The sequence below is a fragment of the Lepus europaeus genome, chromosome 17 (assembly GCF_033115175.1).
Source record: "Lepus europaeus isolate LE1 chromosome 17, mLepTim1.pri, whole genome shotgun sequence".
In the NCBI taxonomy this organism is placed as follows: domain Eukaryota; kingdom Metazoa; phylum Chordata; class Mammalia; order Lagomorpha; family Leporidae; genus Lepus; species Lepus europaeus.
The window spans coordinates 37,330,510-37,355,624 of record NC_084843.1 but is presented as its reverse complement, the minus strand read 5'-3'; the positions used below and the strand labels follow the sequence as shown (position 1 = coordinate 37,355,624).

Below are 25,115 nucleotides of genomic sequence, written 5' to 3'. Positions count from 1 at the left end.
CAGTAAATAATTTACCAAATAGGAAATGCATGGGTGGCACTTTTTCTGGGTTTTTGGTCTGTTTGCTCTCTTGGAATGTCAAACAAAGCCTAAGGATGTAATAAATTCTGTAAGATGGCCCGACATGTCATCTTTCCATTAAAGATAGTCTTCTATAGATATGACTTTTGAGTGTATTTACAATTAAACTCATGAAAGAATAGTCCACTCATGCTGTTATTACAGTTTTACAAACACATATCCTGGCACTTAGTAAAAAATCCATCTGCAAAAACCAATGAATGTGTCACTTTATTTGGCACTGATGGCTAAAGTTCTGTGAGTCACAGTTTATTTTTTTTCCTTCTTTCTTCCTTTCTCTCTCCCACCTTCAATTTTATTTTTTGCCAAATGTTCAGAAAAGTCATCCTATAGACAGTGATGTAAACACCACCTGTTATGACTAATTCACTCTGGTCTTTCCCTGTTTCAGCGCCTGCCACTATTAAAGTGGTCAAAAATGGTACCAAAGTACTGAACTAATAGAGGGATCCTTCAATTTGTAGCTTTCTTATTATTTGCCTGATATTCACACACTGTCAGTTATGATATTAAATAAGAGCTGAGTCTTTGAGTCAATTTATACCTATAACTGTCAGTGTGCTAGTTAGCCTGCATTTACTTGTTTATGCAATGAGGAAATTGGTTAAGTTGTAAAATATCTCCTAAACAGTTATTTATTTATAGGGTTAATTTTCCAATATATTCACTTTGCTTGATCCTTGTTCAATTTTTGGGAGGGGAGGGGTTGGATATTTTATGGTTTACTATCTTTTGCTTCCATGTGGTTTCCACAAGGTTTCTATTTTATTATTTATTTTAATATGTGGTGGAGGGTTTGAGGTTTGGCATTGTTTGCCAAACCTGTGAAAAGAACACAGGTTTCATAACTTTTAGGGCTGGATTTGAATACTGGCTGTACAATTAAAAACTGTGCAGTCCAGGGCAAGTGTTGTGGCACAGCAGGTGAAGCTGCCACCTGCAATGCCAACATCCCATTGTGAATCCCAACTGCTCCACTTCAGATCCAGCTCCCTGATATTGGCACCTAGAAAAGCAGCAGAGGATGGCCAAGTGCTTGGACACACTTCCACCCACGTGGGAGACCCAGATCAAGTTCCAGGCTCCTGGCTTCGACTTGGCCCAGCCTCAGCTATTGCGGCCACTTGGGGAGTGAACCAGTGGATGGAAGGTAATACCTCCCCCCAATAATTCTGCCTTTCAAGTAAATAAATAAATCTTTAAAAAAAAACTGTATGATCCTTAAAATTAATCTTAAGCTCTTTGTGCATATTTTCCCATCTATAAAATAGGATGATAAAGAAGCTACCCTATAAAATTGTAAGGACAAATTAGAAAATAATTTCCAAAGCATTCAGTTCTATGTCTTATGAAATTCAGTAAGAGTGTGTGTGTGTGTGTGTGTACACATAGTGAATTGCAGGGGAAGTGATTATGTTGGGGCAAAGCTTTCCATCACTCTTACCTCATAAGTAACAGTTGCGATAGATGTCTTTACATTATTGTCACATTCAGAAGAATCTAATCAACATTTCTATGTGTTATAAATAACAATTAAAACTTGTGAATTCGGCCGGCGCCGTGGCTCAACAGGCTAATCCTCCGCCTTGCGGCGCCGGCACACCGGGTTCTAGTCCCGGTCAGGGCACCGATCCTGTCCCGGTTGCCCCTCTTCCAGGCCAGCTCTCTGCTGTGGCCAGGGAGTGCAGTGGAGGATGGCCCAAGTGTTTGGGCTCTGCACCCCATGGGAGACCAGGATAAGCACCTGGCTCCTGCCATCGGAACAGCGCGGTGCGCCGGCCGCAGCGCGCTACCGCGGCGGCCATTGGAGGGTGAACCAACGGCAAAAGGAAGACCTTTCTCTCTGTCTCTCTCTCACTGTCCACTCTGCCTGTCAAAAAAAAAAAAAAAAAAAAAAACAAACTTGTGAATTCATTACTTAAATTAAGAATATGAATAACTCTTTTAAAAAAGCCCAAAGCAGCCCATCCCAATAGCATTGCCCCATCCTTCTGTCCAGAGGTAACTATGGTTTCCTTTTTATAGTTACTCTACAGTAGAGAATTCTGGGACAACTATTGGGACATTTGGCAGAGCTATAGTTTGGACCATAAACTAGATCCCTGGCAGATAACAGGGCCTCTCCAACTGTCAAGGGTAGTGCAGGTGAAAGCTGTGAGGTGAACTGAGTGCCCACAGTGATTCAGATGACAGCGCAAGAAGCGGAGACCAGGGACTGACTTCATCAGCCCTTTGGCAAGCCAGGCCAGGAACAAGAGTCTGGACTAACCTGTTCATTCTACCTTGAGTTGATTTTTTAAAATGATTTATTTATTTTCAAAGGGTTACACAGAGAGGGAGAGACAAAGATCTTCTAAATCTGCTAGTAACTCCCCAGATTCCCAAAATGGCCAGCTGTGGGGCAGGCTGAAGCCAGGAGCTTCATCCAGGTCTCCCACATGGGTGACAGGGACCCAAACACTTGTGTCACTTACCCTGCTTTCCACAGGCCATTTACAGGGAGAGGGATCGGAAATGGAGCAGCCTGGACACAAACTGGCACCCATTTCAGATGCAGGCGTTGCAGGCAGCTGCTTTATCCACCACACCACAATGCCAGCCCCTCTAGCTTCAGTTTAAAAAGAAGAGTACAATTGCATTCGACATCTTGGTGATGACAGGCATCAGACTTTAATAGCTCTTAGCCCACTCTGTTCCAGTCTGTGGAGATTGCAGCTTTCATCTTAAGGCGCTGTAATTCCTGGTCCTTCCTTAAGGTATCTGTTTACTTCTGCCTCTACTTGCGTCTCTCTGGAAGCTTGGAGAACCATCTCTTCATCTTGGGTGTTTTGAAATTACACAGCAATGTGCCTTGGTATGGGTCTAATGTTATCGCTTGTGCTTTGTACTTAGTAAGCTCCTTCCATCTAGTAACTCATGTCCTTAAAGTCCAGAAAATTTTCTTGCATCATGCTGCTTTTTCAACCTTCTTTCTGGATCCACTGTAATTCAAAAGCCAGGGCTTCTGGACTCCTGATTTTCTTATTTTTTTCACTTCTGTTTTCCCTTTTTCTTCAGCTCTATATTTTAGGGAATTTCCTAAAAACTGTTATTTCTGTATGATGCCTTTAATGATCAGGAATTCTTTTCTCTCTCTGCATTTTTTTTGGTAGCACCTCGTTGTTTTATGATAGTTTTATCTTCTCATCCTTTGAGAAAATCAGTGATATAGATTTTTAACCTTTTTTTCCTCTCCCTGTGTTGTCTTTTATTCCCCTGAACTGCTTTTATCTGTTTGTGTTGTTCTCTGTCTTTTGGATTGGAGGCTTCCATCAGAAATGTGATAATCCTTGGTTTTTAGCTCCTGGTTAACAGTAGGAAACTAAGCAGAAGATTAAAAGATGAGGCATAGGTAAGAATTGTTGACCAGAAGCTTCATTATAAGGTGCTGTGTATGGGCTAATCTGTCAGGGAGCCCTGATGTCAGTGTCTTTGGTTATTTCTCTCTGGGCCCATCAGCTTTCCTGGAAGTGTCTTCCAGTCTCCTTTCTCGGGGAAACTCTGAGTAAATGATTTACTGGTGGAAGAGGGATGGGGATCTCTCTTGATTAATGGATCATTTACTATTCAGCAATTAGTCATTTCCTGCATTTACTATCCAGCACTTAGTCTCATCCTGTGATTGGATGAGAGATAAATCAGTCATTTGCAGGGAGAGGATCTTGGGATCTGACTTTTTCTTCAGTTTTCACCTAGTTTTCTTATTTTAGCCTCCCCTTTTATAGCCCCCTCCTCACAACCCAGCTTCCCTGCTCTTTGAGGATCCTGCAGTGTACATCAAGTTGCTCTTCCTGTTACCCTCTTGGGGCTTGGAATCCAACAGTCCTGGGTCGACCAAGCCAGCTTTCACAGGTGTCTCTGCTTTCTAGCTGCTTTTTACATTTGAGGCTATGGCCTTCTTGCCTGTTCTGATTGTCCTTGCAAGCTCATGCCTTTGAAATCACAACAGAACCTTTTGCTGTTGTTTTAGTGGAATTTGGGGAGGAATTAAATATCTGTGCTCGATCTGCCATCTTAACCTGAAAAACTTCCATGTGTTTCTTTGTTTAACAGATGAGGAATATAAAATTCTGGATGATGACATGATTTATACTACATCATATGTTCCAGTATCTGTTGTGCCTAATAATAAACTATCCCAGAACTTAGTGACTTAAAACAATAATCTCATTAATTTTATTCACAAATGTGTGATTTGGATGGGGATCAGCAAGGACAGCTTATCTTTGTCCTTTGAGCATCAGGTAGCTGGAATTCCAGCTGAGGTAGCTGGAATCCACTGAAGGCCCCCTCCCTCTCACATCTGATGATGGCTGCAGGCTGCAGACTCAGGCCTTAGATGAGGCTGGGACTGGAAATACCTACACTAGGCCTTTTTGTGTGGCTTACTGGCTTCCTCACAGCCTTGCAACTGATATCAAAGGCAGACATTCCAAAATATGTTTGGTGCCTATTATAACCCAGTCATGCAGTGTCACTTCTGCCACATTTTAACAGGGACCCATTAAGGCTGGCCCATATTCAAAGGGAGGAGAATTAGACTCCAGCTTTTCATGTGGGGAATATAAAAGAATCTATGGACATATTTCAAAGCTATCACATCTGTGAATATGAAATAGAGATCCAGAAAAAGAAGCCAGGCTTTTTGACTCTTGTTTCAGAACTTCTGTTATAGCATGTTGAAGAGCAAGAATTTATAGCTTAAATCAGGTTTTTAGATAAAATATACATTTTAAGTTTTTATACTTCTTCAAGTTCTCTATTACAACTCATTCTTTAGACTACTAGACAAGTTTTTAAGATTTTCATTGGTTCACAAATACTGTCCATTTTGTTCTTGAATAGTTGTAGATGAAAGTGATCTAATAAGTTACCTAACCTAGTGATTTTTAGGCCTATTTTTGTTCTTGCTTTTGATTTTTGTATTAAAACACATTTTTTAGGTTTGGCCTAGTGATTAAGGCACTTACATCCCATATTGTATGTGGGGTTGAGTTCCAGTTCCAATCCTGGTAACACTGTCCTACTAATGCAAACCCTGGGAGGCAGCAGGCTAAAGTACTTGCGTCTGTGGCACTCATATCAAAAGCTTAGATTAGATTTTCAGCTCCAAGCCTTGGCCTGGCTCAGCCTTCATTATTGAGGGCATTTAGGGAGTGAACCAGCAGATGGGGGAGCCCTCTTTCTTTCTCATTGTCTCTCAAACAAATGAATACTTTTTTTAAATCACACTTTTTATTAAAAAATTTTTTTCAGATTATCGTTGTATCCCAAGAGAAAAGCTAAGCTATTGCCAACGAACCCAACTGTTCAGCACATTCCCCTGAGGAGTACCCTTGAAGTTCTTCATTGGAACATTAGGAGTGACTGACTTTGGCCATCTCTTTAATTTTATAATGGCAAAACTGAGACCCGGGAAGTTTCCATGGCCCTTCTAAGGTTAAGAAAGTAATTTAGCCAGCAGGGGGACTAAGTACCCTACTTCTTTGCTGGTGCTTTTCCATTATTTAGGTATTATTGAATTACAAAGTAACTGTGATGAAACTTAGGGTACTGCATTTTGCAAGAGTGTTACCAGCAGCAAACCTTTTTATATCAATACTCCAGCAGTAGAGGGATAAGCATCAGAGGCCCAGATTTCTCCCACTGAACACCCCATCTACACAGTGACTCCTGTTTACCCCTAAAACTGCTGTTTGTACCTGTGCTGGCTATCCCAGAACAGTCATCAGTATCCTTATCATGTAGAGAGTTAAAATGTCAGTTTTTGTTCTGATGGCTGCATTTGGGGAAAGCTATGTGTTACTAGTTTGCAATACAAGTCAGCCAATGAAAACAGTGAGCTGGCAAAATCTGATAATCTCCCACCCTTATATATAGTTTATTGTAATTGCACATTTTTTAATATACTGCCTGCCCCCACCATAGCCCTATTCTTGCAGTGGCTTCAAGTGTTTCACTTAATGTTTCTAAGCAACCAACTAAAATTGGCAACAATATATTAAAAGAAAGGGAAAATGATTACTGCTTATCAGTTTAGCACAGAGTGTTCCCGAGTATTGGCTGAATGAAATCTAAATGAAGGGTTTTCACTAATAAATACCTTTTGGCTTTTCTCAGTATATTACCATATTCTGTATTGCAGAAAAAGTTGTATATGATAGAACAAAGATTTACCTGTTCTATTTATAGTATCAGTTTGAGATTTAATTAATCCTTCATCACTATAGTTATTGACTTTCTCTTTTGAATTAGATTTTAGTAACCATCTGTGAGAACAGGCAGAAAACCTGTTTCTGGAAACAATCCCTTGATATTCAGGGATATGAGAGCAGCTGTGAGCTGTTATTCTTCTTTTCTTAATAGCTGAATGTCACATCCTGCAGTTTGGCTTTCATTCATTAATGTGAGCAAGGGATACCGCCTTTGTTCTGACTCAAGTTCCATTAACATAGTGTGCTAACGTTCTGCATTACTGTTCAGTCCAACTTACCTTCTGAACTAAAAATAAATCCCATCGGGGCCTCTGATTCTGACTTCACCCGATAATCCTCTTGGCTCTGGAACTATCTCTTATGTAAGAATCTCCCCACAATTTCAGCCTCTGGCAAAATCCAGTTCTCTTACTAACTCAAATTTCACTCTTCCTCTACCTCAGCATGGTATTAATAAAAACGAGTGGGTATAAAAATGTGCATATAGGGCTCCGTGAATGAATAAGTTAATTTATATTTGAATGAGTCTGTTTGTATTTAATAGTGGGTGTTTGTAGCCAGCTTGGGAAAGGTGTGTAGGAAGCGGTAGGAAAGGATAAGCCTGGTGAAGAGGAAGAGAAACTGTACAGCAGCCACATTATTCTCATCAGTGTTTCTCAGTGTGGTCCTCAGACTAGCAGCATCAACATCACCTGGGAACATTTTGAAAATCAGTGTTGGTGCCCCACCCCAGATCCATGAATTGCAAACTCTGAGGAAGGCCCAGTAACCTTTAATTTTCTGGCCAGGAATCAATGAACTGGAAGATAAGACAATGGAAATTACCCAATCTGAATGGTAAGGAAGAAAATGAATCAGAAAGAAAAAAAAAAAAATGAGCAGAATCTTAGGCCTGTGCTATTATAACAAAAAATGTGACATGCCTTTCATCAGAACTCCAGTCAGAAACGAAAAGGAGGGTAGGGCAGAAAAAGTACTCAAAGAAAGAATGACTGATAACTAATCAAATTTGGCAAGATACAGAAACCTGCAGATTCAGTAAGCTGAGCAAACCCTCGTCCAGGATAAAGCCAACGGAACCCATGTCAAGACATGGTATAATTAAACCTCTTAAATCTTTCTGAAAATGAGACAAATACAACAACAACAACAACAACAAAAAACTCTCGAAAGCAGTCAGAAAAACTGACACCTTAAAGAGAAAACGGGCAGACATTTTACACAACAGTTAAGACGCCACTTGGGATGTCCAATCTCTTATCCAAGTGCCTGCGTTTCAGTCCTGGCTCTGTTCCCAGTTCCAGCTTCCTGCTAATGCACACCTGGTAGGTAACAGGTGATGGTTCAAGTGGTTAGGTTCCTGCCACCCATGTGGGAGACCTGGGTTGAGTTCCTGGCTCCCAGCTTCAGCCTGATCTAGCCTCAGCTGGCATGAACATTTGAGGAGTAAACAACAAGATAAGATATTCATATTCTCTCTCTCTCTCTCCCTCTTCCCTTTCCCCTTTTCCCTCACTCCTCTCCCTTCTCCCAGCCTTGCAAATAAATATTTTTAAATATATAAGGGAAAAGCCATTCAAATAACAACAGATTTCTCTGCTGAGTAACCACAGAGGCCAGTAAGAACGGCACAATATTTTTCAAGTGTCAAATGAACTATCAACCATGAATCTTACACGTGGTAGAAATGCTTTTTTAGAAAGGGAAGGAAAACCCAGACATCCTCAGATGAATGAAAGATAAGTGTTTGTTCCCAGTAGACTTTATTTAAAAGAACCGCTAAAGAAATTCTCAAAACAAAAAAGAAACAATAAAAAAACCTTGAAACATCAAGAAAGAAAGATGATGATAAGCAAGAGTACGGGTAAATACAGGTTTTCTTTCTCCTTTTGTTTTCTAAATTATGTTTGGCCCTAGAAACAAAAATTATGATACTATCTACTGTAGTTCTAAAATGTATGTATGGCTGGTGCCATGGCTCACTAGGCTAATCCTCTGCCTGCGGCGCCGGCACCCCAGGTTCTAGTCCTGGTTGGGGTGCCAGTTCTGTCTCGGTCACTCCTCTTCCTGTCCAGCTTTCTGCTGTGGCCCGGGAGTGCAGTGGAGGATGGCCCAGGTCCTTGGGCCCTATACCTGCATGGGAGACCAGGAGAAGCACCTGGCTCCCGGCTTCGGATCAGCGCGGTGGGCCGGCCGCAGCAGCCATTGGGGGGTGAACCAACGGAAAAAGAAGACCTTTCTCTCTGTCTCTCTCTCTCACTGTCCACTCTGCCTGTCAAAAAAATAAAATAAAATAAAATGTATGTAAAGAATACTTACAGCAGGGTGGGCATTGTATAATGTGTGGTAGTTAAGCCTGCTGCTTGGGATGCCCTCGTCACATATTGGAGTTCCCATTTGAATCCCAGCTACTCTGCTGCTAATGCATTGTGGGAGGCAGCAGATGTTGGCTCAAGTGCTTGGGCCCCCACCACCCACGTGGGAGACCAGCTTCAAGTTTCAGATCCTGCCTTCAGCCTGACTCTGTCCTGGCTGTTGTGGGCGTTTGGGGAATGAACCAGTAGGTGGAAGATTAGCTCACTCATTTACTCACTCACTGATTCTTTCAGTCTGCCTTTCAAGTAGATGAAAAATAAACATTTTTAAAATGTCAAGGCAACTTTAGTTAGGAGATGTAGCCATTTCTAATAAGAGTGGATTTGCCAGATAGCTTCAGCAGTCTTTAAGGAGCCATACAGGAAAGGATACTAAATTTATCAAGCAAAAACTAGGGCATACTATTGTTCCTCAAAAGAATGTTAAATTAATTTACAGGGGACAGGGAAAATAAAAATTAATAGAACAAAGAGAAAACAGAAAAGTAATGACAATCTTAAGCCCTACCTAATATTTATTAGATTGAATGTAAATGGGTTAAATAAAAGATAGAGATTGGCAGAGTAAATTAAAAACCTACCCAATTATATACTTTTTATCAGAGATTTCCATCAAGTACAACAATATCATTTTAAAGGAAGAGGATATAAAAGATATATTATGGAAATATCAAAGGAGACAGGAATGACTATACTGATATCAGATACAGATTTCAAACAAAGGAAATCACTAGACACAAAGAAAGACCATTACATAATGATAAAAAGTCTGATGATCAAGAAGACATACTGATCATAAATGAGTAAGCACCATAAAGCAGAGTTGTAAGATATGTGAAGTCTCAAATTAATGGTAGATTTAATAAAACAAGTTAGAAATCAGTAACAGGAAATAATAGGAGAATCTTCAAATATGTAGAAATTAACTTTCACATCACCAAAGGCTCAAAAAAAAAAAAAAAGCTACAAAGGAAATAGAGATACAGAGAAAACTGAATGAAAATTAAAATACAACATACCAAATTTGGGGAGGTACTGCTGAAAGGTGCCGTGGTGCAGTGGATTAATCCTCAGACTGCAGCACCGGCATCCCATATGGGTGCCGGTTCTAGTCCTGGCCTTCCCTCTTCCAATCCAGCTCTCTGCTGTGGCCTGGGAAAGCAGTAGAGGATGGCCCAAGTCCTTGGGCCCCTGCACCCTCTTGGGAGACCAGAAAGAAGCTCCTAGCTCCTGGCTTTGGATGGGCAAGGCTCTGGCTGTTGCGGCCATCTGTGGAGTGAACCAACTGAAGGAAGACCTTTCTCTCTGTCTCTCACTGTCTGTAACTCTACCTCTCAAATAAATAAAATCTTAAAAAAAAAAAGGGGGGGGGGACGTTTCAAAATACATCTAATCATATACCCCAAGAACCTAGAAAAAGAAGAGGAAAATGAACTCAAAGCAGAAGGGAGGGAATATCAAGGCAAAAGTCAGTGAAACTGAAAACAGAAAAATTTAGAAAACAAATGAAAAACATAGCTGGTTCTTTGAATAACTGATTAATTTGACCAGCTTCTAGGAAGACAGAGATTATCGGTATCACAAATGAAGCTGAATACATACAACAGATACTGCGAATATCAAAAAGATGAAGAAAAACCATCAACAACTCCACACATAAATTTTACAACTTAAGTGAAATGATCCAATTCCTCAGTAAATACAAATTATCAAAGCTCATCCAATATGAAACAGATCATGTAAATTACTATTAGGAAATGGAATTCATAATTCTAAAAGTCTTTGTAAAAAATCCATGTCCAGATGGTTTCACAGGAAAATTCTACCAAATGTTGAAAGAAGAATTAGCACCATTCCTAAACAATCTCTTTCAGAAAATAAAAAAGGAAACACTTCCCATTTCATTTTACAAAGCTGATGTTACCCCATACTAAAAACCCAACAGATAATCAGAAAAAAGAAAATTATAGACCAGTATGACTCAAGTATACATAGCAAAAATCCCAACAAAATCTTAGCAAACAGAATTCAGCAATATGGAAAAAAAAAAAGAATTATTATCCATGATCAAAGGGGTCTTTTCCAGGGATGCAAGATGTTTCTATATTCAAAATCTAAGAGTGAATGTTTTGCTCAGTGTTTATGCCACCGTTTGAGACCTGAGACGTCTGAAGTGCTTGCGTGTGTGTCCCAGCTCTGCAGCTGGTTCCAGCTTCCTGCTTATATGCACCCTACGAGGCAGCAGGTGATGGTTTAAGTAGTTGTGGCCCTGGCACCCACATGAACCCAGATTGAGTTCTAGGATCCTGTCTTTGGTCTGGCCTAGTCCTGGATGTTAGAGGCATTTGGGAAGTGAACCAGCAGATAAGATTTTGATATCTCTCTCTTTCCCACTTCTCCCTTTCCATCTATCTACTTCCCTCCCTCTCTCAAGTAAATAAATACATTTTAAAAAATCAATTATTGTTATCCACCCTACCAACAGGCTTGAGTACAAAGCAGGGGAAGGCATTTGACCTAGTGGTTGGGGATGCCCACAACTCATAAGGGAGTGCCTGGGTTCAGATCCTAGCTCTATTCCCATTTCCAACATCTTTTTTTGTTTGTTTGTTTAAATTTATTTGACAGAGTTAGACAGTGAGAGAGAGAGACGGAGAGAAAGGCCTTCCTTCCGTTGGTTCACCCCCTAAATGGCCACCATGGCCGGAGCCACGCCAATCTGAAGCCAGGAGCCAGGTGCTTCTTCCTGGTCTCCCATGCAGGCACGGGGCCCAAGCACTTGGGCCATACTCCACTGCCTTCCTGGGCCACAGCAGAGAGCTGGACTGGAAGAGGAGCAACCGGGACTAGAACCCGGTGCCCATATGGGATGCCAGCACCACAGGTGGAGGATTAACCAAGTGAGCCATGGCGCCGGCCCCGTTTCTAACATCTTGCTGCTGAATGCTCTGGGAAGTGACAGTGATGGCTGGAGTTGTTGGGTTCATACCACCCTTGTGGGGACGTGGATCAAGTTCCCAGTTCCCAACTTAGGCCAGGCCATTGCAGGCATCAGGGGAATGCACCAGTGGGTGAGAGTGCACGCTTATGCTTGCTTGCACTTTCTCTCCTTCTCTCAAATAAAAAATAAATACAATTGTTTAGGAATACAAATCATACAATCATATCAATCCATGAAAAAAACTACTTAACAATATATAATACCCATCCTCATAAAAACAAAAGCATTTCAGAAAAACCTGAAGTCACACGGTCTTCCTTAACTTTATAAAAAGCATTTAGAAAACACCAACAGGTAGCATTTTTACGTAATGACAGAAGATTACATGCTTTCCTCCTGCAAGTATAAGCAAGGAAAAGATGTCTTCTCTTGGCACTATTAACTTGACATGATAGGAATCAAGATAGTGTTCTTAACCGGAAAAAGATTGTTAACAAAATAGCCTACATTGTACACTTTACTTAATGGTGAAGCATTCCCTCCCTAAGATCAGAACTATGCAAGGAGTGTTTGCTCTTACCACTCTTACCCAACAAAGTGTTGGAAATTACAGCTAGTACTATAAAAAGGGCAAGAAAAAGAAAGGATGTACAGATCAGAAAATAAGACCAACACTATATTTTCAAATGATTTGACTACACAAAAAATCTAAAGAAATCTACAAAACATTTCTGGAACTAATAAGTGAATGCAGCAAGGTTAAATAATACAGAGAGAGGCTGGTGTTCTGGTGTAGTGGGTAAAGCTGCTGCCTTCAATACCAGCATCCATTGTGAGTGCCAGTTTGTATCCTGGCTGATCCACTTCTGATCCAGCTCTCTGCTGATGGCCTGGGAGAATAGAGGAAGATGAGCAAAGTGCTAGGACCCCTGCCACCCACAGAGAGGACCCAGATGAAGCTCCTGGCTTCTGACAGGCCCAACCCTGGCAGTTGTGGCCATCTTGGGGGTGAATCAGTGTACTGAAGATCTCTTTCTCTCTGAAACTCTGATTTTTAAATAAATATATTTTTTAAAAGATAAAAAATAAATGTATAAAATTAATTATATATACATATTTTAAGATTGTATATGTTTATTTGAAAGAGTTACAGATGGAGAGACAGAGACCAAGGTCTTCCATCTGCTTGTTCACTCCCCAAATGACTACAACAGCTAGAGCTAGGCCAATCGAAAGCCAAGAGCCAGGAGCTTCTTCCAGGTCTCCCACATGGATGCGGGGGCCCAAGCACTTGGGTCATCTTCCGCTGTTTTCCCAGGCCAAAAACAGAGAGCTGGATCGGAAGTGGAGCAGCCTGAGCTCAAACTGACTCCCATATGGGATATCAGTGCCGCACACAAAGGCTTAGCCTACTATACCACAGTGCTGGCCCCACAGAAATCAATTATATTCATAGTAACAATGAACACATAGACATAAATTTAAAACACTTATCATTTACAATTAAAAACAACTAAAATACTTTGGTATAAATCTAAGAACTAGAATAGCTAAATTTTTTTTGAAAAATAATAAAGGAGAAAGAATCCATCTACCTGATTTCAGTATAGCTACGGTAATCATATTGTAAGAGATTAATGGAGGATAGATACAGAATCTTTGTAACAGATAGAAAGCCTAGAAATAGACCCATACAAATATACTCAACTGTAATTTGACAAAGGTACATAAGCAACTCATTGGAGGAAAGATAGCATTTTTAATAAATGGTACTAGAGCATCCATACTCAAAAGGAAGTAAAATCTGCATCGACCTAAATCTCACATCTTACACGCATATGTACATACACACACACTTAAAACTGATAATATACTTAAATGTAAAACTTTATTAAGCTTCTTTAACCAAATCATAGATGAAAATCTTTGAAATCGAGGACCAGAAAAGAAAAATTTATGTATTTGACATCAAAATACATAATTTTTCTGTGAGAACAAGCATTCATAGGCTGGAAAGACAAGCTGCATAGTGGGAGAAAATATTTGCAAACTATGTGTGAAAAAAGATATTATCTGGATTATATGAAATAGAATACAGTTTTAAAACAATTTCAGAAAGTTATACATAGTAATTATCAACAAATCATTCATATGAAGAACTGTAAATTTCTCAACTGCACTGCCATAAAACTAGAATTAATAATAGAAATTTAAGCTTAGTGGTTTAGAAAGTTTTTTAAAATATCCTCCTTAATTTATTGGGTCAAAAAAATTGGAACTGAAATTTAATGTTTCAGAAGATAACAACCATAAGAATACCACATGATAACTTAAAGGATAAGGCTAAAGTTATATGCAAAAGTCATAGCCTTTAATGTTTTCCCTATAAGATAAATAGAAGGAGAGCTAATGAAGTAAATACACAGTGTCCAAAGTTTGGATTGCTCCATTTCCCAGAACTCAATTCTCAGGCTTCTTTTCTACTTATACCCTCCTTGGGGAATCTTATTATTCCCACAATTAAAGCTTTGCTTATCCCCTGCACTCGAGAGTTATATGTTCAGAGCTCAACATCTGTATTTTAATGTCTAGTAAGCACCTTATATTTAACATTTGCAAAAGAGAACATTTGATTTTCCTCCTTTCCCCCTCTCCACCAAAAAAAGGACACCTCCTCCTCTGGTGTCCCAGGTATCAGTAAGTGGCATCATCATCCACCCGGTTGGGCAGGCTAAATCACTGGTATCATCTTTGACTCCCGTCTTAACAGATTCCACATTTCTATCTTTCTCTCAGCATGCCTTCCAAAAGCATATACCTGTTATCCCTACTACATTCAGAATGCATCACAGCCCAGTCATTTCTCATCAGTTCTGCCACTCCTGTCTTAGCCACCGCCAATCTCTCACCAAGCCACTGTCTCACCAGATATTAACAGATACTGTTGAACTTAACAAAGTTATGTGATACTGTCATAGTCATTTTGTAGAATCATATATAGATGGTAATATTTTCCATTATTTAAAGAACTTAATATATTATAAAAAGTATACAAAAACAATGTAGAATTACATGCTTTCATAAGTGTTGTTCTGAAATTGGTTAAGAGAAAAATGTTTATATTCTTCTCTCTTTTAAATTAAAAAAATAATTGTAGATTGCATTTATTGAGCATTTCCTATTTGCCAGGCATGGTGCTATAAGTGTTTCATATGTACTATAATGAAGAAAACACAAGTGAGAATAGATATATGACCATCTGATCTCTAGAGTTGGAAGGCTTACTAATCAAAAATATGAAGTACTAAAACAAAAGGTTGATAAAATTAGTTAATACGGATATGAGTTTGATACTTTGCTATTTTCAGAAAATATTAAAAGGCAACAGGACATTCTGTGAAGTGGCAGAAGCAGCATTGTTTTTTAACCTTCCTAAAAGTCACATAAAATGTGTGGAGTACCTATGTAGCAGAATTTAAAATCACTTACATCAAAATTAGCTAACCAAATATCTCCATAAGGCCCCAAAGATAAGCAGGACAAATTGCCAAAACCATCAGATCTCCATGATGTTAACTTCTGGGCAGAAAGAAGCAGAAGGAAGCACCTGGGCTGTTTGACCTTGGAACAGAAACAATTCAAAATAGGCAGACCCTGTTTATTGGAAAGCTGGGGAGGCTGATTTGAGAACTGTGGCTGAAAGTGGTAACAGCTTTGCCAAGAACAAGTTAATATAAAGGTCCCATGCTGAGGTCTAAGTGGAACAGTGAGGGGGCAGGCATTGTGGTAAAGCAGTTAAGCTGCCTGCATCCCATGTTATAGTGCCTGGGTTCAAGTCCTGCCTCTGCTCCAATCCAGCTTCCTGCTAATGCACACCCTAGGGGGCAGCAAGTGATGACTCAAGGATTTGGGTCCCTGCCACCCTCATGGAATACCCAGATGGAGTTACTGGCTCCTGGTCTCAGCCTGGCCCAGCCCCAGCTTTGTGGACATTTAGGGCATGAACCAGCAGATGGAAGAGGTCTGTCTCTTTCTCTCTCTCCTTCTGTTGCTCTGCCTTTCAAATAAATAAAAATCCTTTCTAAGAAAGTATAAATGGATCATTGAATCTCAAAAACAGACTGACTTGGTCCCCCTTCCAGCCCAGAGCCCCATTCAGAGAGTAGAATTAGAAGCACAGAGATAATAGAGGTTAAGGAAAGAGGATACCCGAGTAAAAGTGGAGGAAGGATGTAGGGCCTGGAAATCTTAAAAAGCAAGCCACCATATATTTGAATTCAATATAAAAACAAAAATTGCTAGAACTTTCTCCAAAATTCTGGAAAAGCTGATTTCCAAGAAAAACAACAGAAAATAATCATGGCCCAATTCTCTAATTTTGAGTTATGAAGTGTAATAATAGAGAATAACAAACAGCCATCCAGTGAAGTCACATCAGAAATATGTGCTCACAAAAACAGATCAAATCTTGCTATTTCAAAACAAATGAGAATACATTAAGAGGGGGATCAAAGATGGCTGAATACAGTATTGCCTCGCTAACTTCAGTTGTTCTGGGATACAAAAAGAACAAAGGAAGGACCAGGGATCCAGCTGATGGAAATTTGCAGCAAAGAAATGAAACTATAACAAAGACTCCAAGGGACAAGAGAAGACAAAGACACTGCTGCAGCCAGCTATGCAGTACAGCCAACTGCCAGCCGTGAGCCGCCATCTTACCATACAAGGTAAGAAGAAATTACTACATGCCCTGCTGCTTAAAGTTTTGGCTGTGAGGGCAACTGCCAAGCTTGGAGCAGGGAAGCCACATTGCTACCCTCCCCTCCTCCACTCCCACAGAGAGCCATACTCGGCAGCCAGAAGTCATGCAGCATCAGAGTCACAGAAAGGTCCGCATGTCCCCCGCATCCTGCAACTGTGGGAGTTTTGGGGCATGAGCACTGGAGTTGCGCTCGTGAACTCTACATGATCCGGGGGATTCACCTTAGCTTTTGGGAGCTAACACCAGAAGCAGCCCATTAAAAAAAAAAAAAAAAAAAACCTCCCACCCTGGGAAATCTGGGTAATGATCCCTCTATACCTTGCAACACCAGGATTGTAACAGTTCTAAATTTCTCAGTGCCACTGAAATCTAGCCAGTGGACATAGGGAAGAACCTACTTGCATTTCCACCTCTCTGAACTCATACCCTCCAGAGTAAAGTCACCCATACACCTTGTAGTTATCCTGTAGGACTGGAGCTGGGTTCAGTTCAAATCCCTTGGTGCTAGAACTAAGCCTGTTGGTGTTATAAGCCCATAGCACCAGTTGGACTCTCCTAGCAGGACCTGAGGACAGGCCCATCTGTATCACATGTACTAGAACCACAGCAACTGGTGCCACAAGCTCTGGCTTCACTAAAGCTTGCCAGTAGGACAAGAGGATACCCACCTTTGTCTCTCTCAGCACTAAGAACAAAGCCCTGGCTATCACAATCCCCAGGGAGGTTGACACTGAACTCTCTGTGAACCAAAGATACACACCCTGGGAAACCCATATTAGTCTCAAAGCCTCACTTTTGTCCCTACAAACAGCAGCAAACTAGACCATTATGTCACTTACAGACAATTGATTAAAACAAAAGAAATCACTTAAAGACTACGCTCCTGGGCTCACCTAGAACCAAAACCAAAGCAACAAACTAAGTGATACCCTGCATCCCTGCTGAACCACAAACTCTTCCATAAAGAGGGGACAGTTATACCAGATGCAGACATCAACATAGAAACACAGGAAACATCAAGAATAAAGATAGTGTGATGCTTCCAAAATAACACAGTACTCCCCCAGAATTAGATCCTGAACTGTAGAAAATCTATGAAATGACAAGTTTAGAATTCAAAAAAATGACTGTAAGGAAACTCATTGAGCTGCAAGAGAATACAGATAAACTAAAGAAGTGAGGAAATTGATGAATGACATGAATGAAAATATTACTAAGGAGATGGAACTCATTAAGAAGAATCAAATAGAAATTTGGGAGATGAAATCTTCAATCAGTGAAATAAAAAATATGACTCAGAACTTTAACAGCAGAATAGACCAAGGGGAGGAAAGAATTTCTGACCTCAAGGACAAGAATTTGAAAATTAGCCAATCAGATGAAAAATAGAGAAGAATGAAGAAAGTCTGCATGAAGTATGGGATGCCATTAAATTACCAAATATTCATATTATAGGTAATGCTGAGGAGAAGAAGTGGAAAAAGGCATTGAGAATCTACTAAATGAAATAATAGTTGAAAATTTCCAGGTTCTTAAAAGCTACATGGACATCCAAATACAATAATCTTATTCACAAGCAGACTCAACCAAAAAAGATCTTGTCAAAGGCATGTTGTAGTCAGATTACCAAAAGTTAAGGTCGGCCGGCGCCGTGGCTCAACAGGCTAATCCTCCGCCTTGCGGCGCCGGCACACCGGGTTCTAGTCCCGGTTGGGGCACCGATCCTGTCCCGGTTGCCCCTCTTCCAGGCCAGCTCTCTGCTGTGGCTAGGGAGTGCAGTGGAGGATGGCCCAAGTGCTTGGGTCCTGCACCCCATGGGAGACCAGGAGAAGCACCTGGCTCCTGCCATCGGAACAGCGCGGTGCGCCGGCCGCAGTGCGCTACCGCGGCAGCCATTGGAGGGTGAACCAACGGCAAAAGGAAGACCTTTCTCTCTGTCTCTCTCTCTCACTGTCCACTCTGCCTGTCAAAAAAAAAAAAAAAAAAAAGTTAAGGTCAAGGAGAGAATCCTAAAAGCAATAAGAGAAAAGCATCAACTTACATATAAAGGAAAACCAATTAGATTAACATCAGACTTCTCAGCAGAAACCCTACAGGCCAGAAGAGAATGGGATGATATTCAAGGTCTTAAAAAAAGAAAAATACCTCCAACCAAGAATATTATATCCAACAAAGCTATCTTTTAAAAGTGTGAGGGATAAATAAGGTATTTTTCAGGTAAGCAAAAACTGAGAGACTTACCACTGCCGCCAGACCAGCCTAACAAAAAATTCTGAAGGGCATCCTGTGTTAGAAGTAAACATCATGAAAACATAGGACACCACAGGCACAGGTTGGCTAAATGTATTTAAAAAAAAAACCCAAGACCCCACTTTATGCACAGACTGAAAGTGAAGGGCTGGAAAAAGATAAACCAGGCAAATGGAAACCAAAAACAAGCAGGAGTGGCCGTCCTGATATCAGATAAAGAAAACTTTAAATCAAAAACTATAAAAAGGGATAAAGAAGGACATTATATTTTGATAAAAGAGTTCATCAAGATGACTTAACAAATATATATGCACCCAACACAAGACCACCCACATATATACAGCAAATACTATTAGACCTAAAGGGAAAGATAAGACTCCAATACAATAATTGTGGGAATAATGAGTGACTTCAACATCCCACTCTCATCAATGGACAGAACATCCAGACAGAAAACCAATGAGGATACATTAGAGTTGAAACATACTATCTAATAAATGTACTTAGCAGACATTTACAGGACATTTCACCCAACAGCTACAGAATACACATTCTTCTCATCAGCACACGGAATGTTTTCTAGGATAGACTATGTATTAGGCCACAAATCAAATCTCAGAAAATCTGAAAAGACTGATATCACACCATGTATCTTCTTAGACCATAAAGGAATAAAATTAGAAATAAACAAGAAAAATAAAACACTCAAAAATACTTGGAAATTAAACAGCATGCTACTGAATGATCAGTGGGTCACTGAAGAAATTAAAAAGGAAATCAAAAACTTTCCTGAAATAAATGAAAAGAAAAATAACATAAAAACCTATGGGATATAGTGAGAGCAATATTAAGAGGGAAGTTTAAAGCATTAAGTGCTTACATTAAAATAAAAGTCTCTAATTAAATACTAAAAGTGCGTCTCAAAGGCTTAGAAAAATAAGAATCAAACCCCCAATCAGATGGAGGCAATGAAATTTAAAATAAAGATCAACAAAACAAAAAAAATTTTTTTTAATAAGATAAACATAAAATAGATAAAACTTTAGCTAGACTAGCAAAGGAAAAAAATAATAGGTTTTTAGGGTTTAGGTTTTAGTAGGGATTAGAGATGAAAAAAGAGACATTACAACAGACACCAGTGAAATAAAAAGGATCATAAAAAACTACTATGAAGAACTCTATGCTAGTAAACTGGAAAAATTCAAAGAAATGGATGAATTTCTGGATATATATAACCTACCTAGTTTAAATCAAGAAGATATTACACTACCTAAACAGACCTATAACAAGCAATGAGATTGAAGTAGTAATCAGAAGTCTTCCATCAAGGAAAAGTCCAGGACCTAATGGCTTCATTACTGAATTCTACATACCATTCAAAGAGGAAGTAAAATTCCAATACTTTTTGAAACTATTCTAGAATATTGAACAGGATGGAACTCTGCCAAACACTTTTTATGATGCAAGCATCACTTTGATACCAAAACCAAACGAAGACACATCACAAAAAGAAAACTACAGACATATCTTTAATGAACATAGATGCATAGATTCTCAACAAAATACTTGTAAATCAAATCCAAAGCTACATCAAAAAGACCATGCGGGGCCAGTGCCATGGCTCACTTGGTTAATCCTCCACCTGCAGTGCCAGCAGCCCATATGGGTGCCAGTTCTAGTCCCAGTTGCTCCTCCTCCAGTCCAGCTCTGCTGTGGCCCAGTAAGGCAGTGGAGGATGGCCCCTGCACCCGCATGGGAGACCAGGAGGAAGCACCTGGCTCCTGGCTTTGTATCGGCATAGCTCTGGCCATGGTAGCCATTTTGGGGGGGTGAACCAATGGAAGGAAGACCTTTCTCTCTGTCTCTCTCACTGTCTAACTCTATCTGGCAAAAGAAAAAGAAAAAAGAAAAAAAAAAAACAACCATGCATCATGAACAAGTGGGATTTATCCCAGAAGTGCAAGGATGGTTCAACATTCACAAATCAATAAATGTCATAAGTCACATTAATAGAATGAAGAACAAAAATGATACAGTCATCTTAATAGATGTGGAGAAAGCATTTGATAAGATGCAACACCCCTTCACAATAAAAATCCTCTACTAATTAGGAATAGAAGGTACACACCTCAAAATTACTGAAACTATACATGTCTAGCCAACCACCAATATCATACTAAATGGGGAAAGCATTTCCCCTCAGATACGGAACAAGACAAGGGTATCCTCTTTCACCACTTTTATTCAACATAGTACTGGAAATTTTAGAGCAATTAGGGAGGAGAAAGAAGTAAAGGGCATCAAAATTGGAAAACAGGAAGTCAAAAGTTGTCCATGTTTGCAGATGACATGATGTTGTACATTGGAAAACCTTAACCCTACCAAAAAGCTGTTAAAATTGATAAACCAATTCAGTAAAGTTGCAGGTTCCGAAATAAGCTCATGGATTTGAAGAATTTAATATCATTAAAATGTCTATACTAACTAAAGCAGCCTACAGGTTTAGTGCAATTTGCATCAAAATACCAATGACATTTTTTATAGAATTGGAAAAAAAATCCTAAAATTCATATGGAATCACAGAAGACTCAGATTAGCCAGAGAATCCTGAGTAAGAAAATCAAGCTGGGGGCCAGTGCTGTGGCATAGTGGGTAAAGCCACCACTTGCATCCCATTAGGGTGCTGATTCAAATACTGGCTGCTTCATTCCCAATCCAGCTCTCTGTTAGAGCCTGGGAAAGCAGTAGAAGATGGCCGAAGTCCTTGGTCCCGTGAACCCATGTAGGAGGCCCAGAAGAAGCTCCTGGCTCCTGGCTCCTGGCTTTGGATCGGCCCAGTTCTGGCCTTTGAGGCCATTTGGGAAGTGACTCATTGTATGAAAGGACGCCCCACCCGCCTACCTCTCTATAATTGTGCCCTTCAAATAAATAAATTTTTTTGAAAAAGGAAAAACATCAAGCTGAAGGCATGGCAATACCTGACTTCAAAGCATACTACAAAGTTATAGTAATTAAAACAGGGTGGTAATGGCATAAAAACTGATACATAAAGATATCTGGAACAGAATAGAGAGCCCAGAAATTAATTCATATATATATATATATATAAAACCCGATATATGTATATATATATATATATATATATGAATGAATGAAATTAGATTCACACCTCTGACTAGATACAAAAATCAACTCAAGTTGGATGAAAGACCTAAATTTAAGACCTGACACTATGAAGTTGCCGGAAGAAAATGTAGGGGAGGGGCCAGTGCTGTGGCGCAGCAGGTTAAAGCCCTGGCCTGAAGCGCCAGCATCACATATGGGCGCCAATTCTAGTCCCGGCTGCTCCTCTCCTTATCCAGCTCTCTGCTATGGCCTGGGAAAGCAGTAGAGGATGGCCCAAGTCCTTGGGCTCTTGCACCCACATGGGAGACCTGGAGGAGGCTTCAGATCGGCTCAGTATCCAGCCGACGCAGCCATCTGGGGAGGGAACCAGCCTATGGAACACCTCTCTCTCTGTCTCTACCTCTCTCTATAACTCTTTCTTTCAAATAAATAAATCTTTAAAAAAAAAAGAAAAGAAAATTTAGGGGAAACACTCTAAGACATTAGCATGGGGAATAACTTCTTGGACAAGACTCCAAAGACACAGGCAACTAAAGCAAAACTAAACAAATGGGACTATATCAAACCCAGAGGCTTCTGCACAGCAAACGAAATGATCAATAGATTGAAGAGACATCCAGCAGAATGGGAAAAAATATTTGCAAGCCACCTATCTGACAAAAGATTTGAATGTATCAGCAACTTTAAAAACTCAGCAACAAAATAACAACCAGTTCAGTTGAGAAATGAGCAAAGGATGTCAATAATTCTCAAAAGAAGTACAAATGGCAAACAAAAATGTGAATAACATGCTCACCCATCACCAGGCATCAGGGAAATGCAAATCAAAACCGCAGTGAGACAGCTCCTCAACCCTGTCAGAATGGCTAAAATACAAAACACAGAGAGTAACAAATACTGGCAAGGATGTGGGGAAAGGGGAACTTACACACTGTTGGTGGGAATGTAAGTAAGTGCAGCCACTAAGAAAAACAGTGTGGAGATTTCTTTCAAAAACTAGAACTAGATTTGCCATATGATCCGGCAATCACACTAAGGGGTATAAACCCAAAAGACATGAACACACTGTATCAAAGAGATACCTGTACCACCATGTTCATAGCAGCACTATTCATGATAGCCAAAATATGAAATTAACCAAAGCATCCATCATCAGATGAATGAATGATGAAAAGTGGTAGATATACACAATGGAATGTTATTCAGCTGAAATAGTGAAATTCTACCATTTGCAGCAAAATGGGTGCAACTGGAGGACATTATGTTGAGTGAAATAAGCCAGACACAGGAACACAAGCATTGCATGTTCTTTTTCACATGTGGGAGCTAAGGGAGGAAGGGAAAGAAATGCCTGTGTGTGTTTCAGTATTGCTGCAAATATAGCTTTGTGAAATTTGTTTTTTACCTTTGTCAAACCAGTGGTTAAGAACATTATACTGTTATAGTTTTAATGATCTGTGATTACTTTAAAATTTACTGTATATGGGTGAAATAATCATTTTTCCATTCCATTATTGTTTACAGCCATTGTCTTTATTCCCATTAAACTAGGGTCTTTTTGCTTTTTACTTGTTAAACTTATTTGGTGACTATTAAACCTTTTTAATGTAATGTAAAATTTAAAATGTATTTCAAAAACTAAAAAAAGAAAGGGGGAGGGTGTGAGGGTGTGAGGGAAGAAGGGTGGGAGGGAAGGAGGGAGTAATGCAGGAAGGAAACAGCACTGTATTCTTAGAATTGTATGTACAAACTGTATTGAATCTGTTAAAAACCACATAAAAATTAAAATAAATTTTTATAAAATGATAATGCCATCATAACAAGAAAAGCATAACTAAGAAAATAAAATAATTATATGCCAAAATGAATTTAAATAAAATAAAACCCATTAAGAAAATGATGTAACACTTGAATGAAACAATCTAAATCATATTTATAAAAACTCAGAAATGAAGTGAGAGAATAATATTTAATGACTAGAAATAGAGAAAAGATAAAAAATACAAAAAAAACAGAAATAGAAGGAACAAAAAGGAAATATACATAACAGAAAATGCCTCAAGAGAACTAGAAGATAAAAGAAGGAAATCTTTAAAATTTAAGAAAAGATGGAGAGATTTCTTTGAAAGATTTATTTATTTATTTGAAAGTCAGAATTACACATAGAGAGAAGAGAGGCAGAGAGAGAGAAAAGTCTTCCATCCGGTGGCTTACTCCCCAATTGGCCACAACGGCTGGAGCTGCGCCGATCTGAAGCTAGGAGCCAGGAGCTTCCTCCAGGTCTCCCATGCGGGTGCAGGAGCCCAAGGACTTGGGCCATCTTGTACTGCTTTCCCAGGCCGTAGCAGAGAGCTGGATCGGAAGAGGAGCAGCCAGGACTAGAACCGGCACCCATATGGGATGCCGGAGCTTCAGGCCAGGGCGGGCATTAACCCGCTGTGCCACAGCGCCGGCCCCAAAGAAAGAGATTAAAAAGAACTTGAGAGAAGTTAACTAACTGAATTACAGACTATTCAAATTATGGGTAATTGGAACAAAGGGAAAGCGGGAACTCTATTCCTTGACTGGTTGGTAGTTTCACAGATTATATATTCACCCCATAGTCATTAAGTGATAGAATTGTTTTGTGAGGGTTTTCTGTATTTGTTTTATTTTATAATAAAAAAATTATGAAATACAGCAAAAAGGAAAGTAACAACTGGCAAAGTGTTTGCCTCTAAAAATAAAATAGAAAAACTTCATCCAAATTGATAAGAAATTGCTAAAACTCCAATAAAGAATTGCAAAGACAAATTATTTGCATATATTTTAAAAGCTAGTTAGCATTTAAAACATTAATTCTCACTGAAATATTCCCTGAAATACAACTTTTGGGAAGGAAGGAAGAGAAAGAAACTCTAGTCAGCTTCGGAGGAGAAGGGAGAAAGGGGAGATGCTATGTATTAGATCTGGACATTAACGTAAGACACAACCTAAAATCTGCGAGTGAAGTGGGGAAATAGAGGACTAAACCCTCTGGTAAGTGTTCTTCACTATGGTAGGTTTCTCTGTTATATGATCCCAAAGTGATTGCAGTACACAATAATTTGTTTTCTGTTTGTGTTGAATTAGCCTGGCATTGTATAATTTATAAAAGCTTTCTGATTAATTACATTGCTTTTTTATATTTCACAGTGAGAGACCTACCACCAATTTGCCTTGATGTTAGACAAAAACAGCGTCTATCTCTAGATGCATTACCATCTGAAATGAAGGCCCCAGCCCTTCCAGAACCCACCCTTCCTATCCAATCCAAAACTATGAAAGACTTCCAGTAAGTTTTAGCT

The 25,115-nt window shown here is 39.6% G+C and overlaps 1 protein-coding gene across 3 annotated transcripts in view; it reads left to right on the top strand.

Moving 5' to 3' along the window:
- The window catches only part of HECTD2 (HECT domain E3 ubiquitin protein ligase 2), an 88,997-nt gene that overhangs the window by 22,362 nt on the left and 41,520 nt on the right, over window positions 1-25,115 (top strand). For all 3 annotated transcript variants that reach the window (XM_062214100.1, XM_062214101.1, XM_062214102.1), the window contains exon 3: window positions 24,964-25,102. In XM_062214100.1, the coding sequence (XP_062070084.1) occupies window positions 24,964-25,102 (139 nt within the window). The remainder of the gene's footprint in view (window positions 1-24,963; window positions 25,103-25,115) is intronic.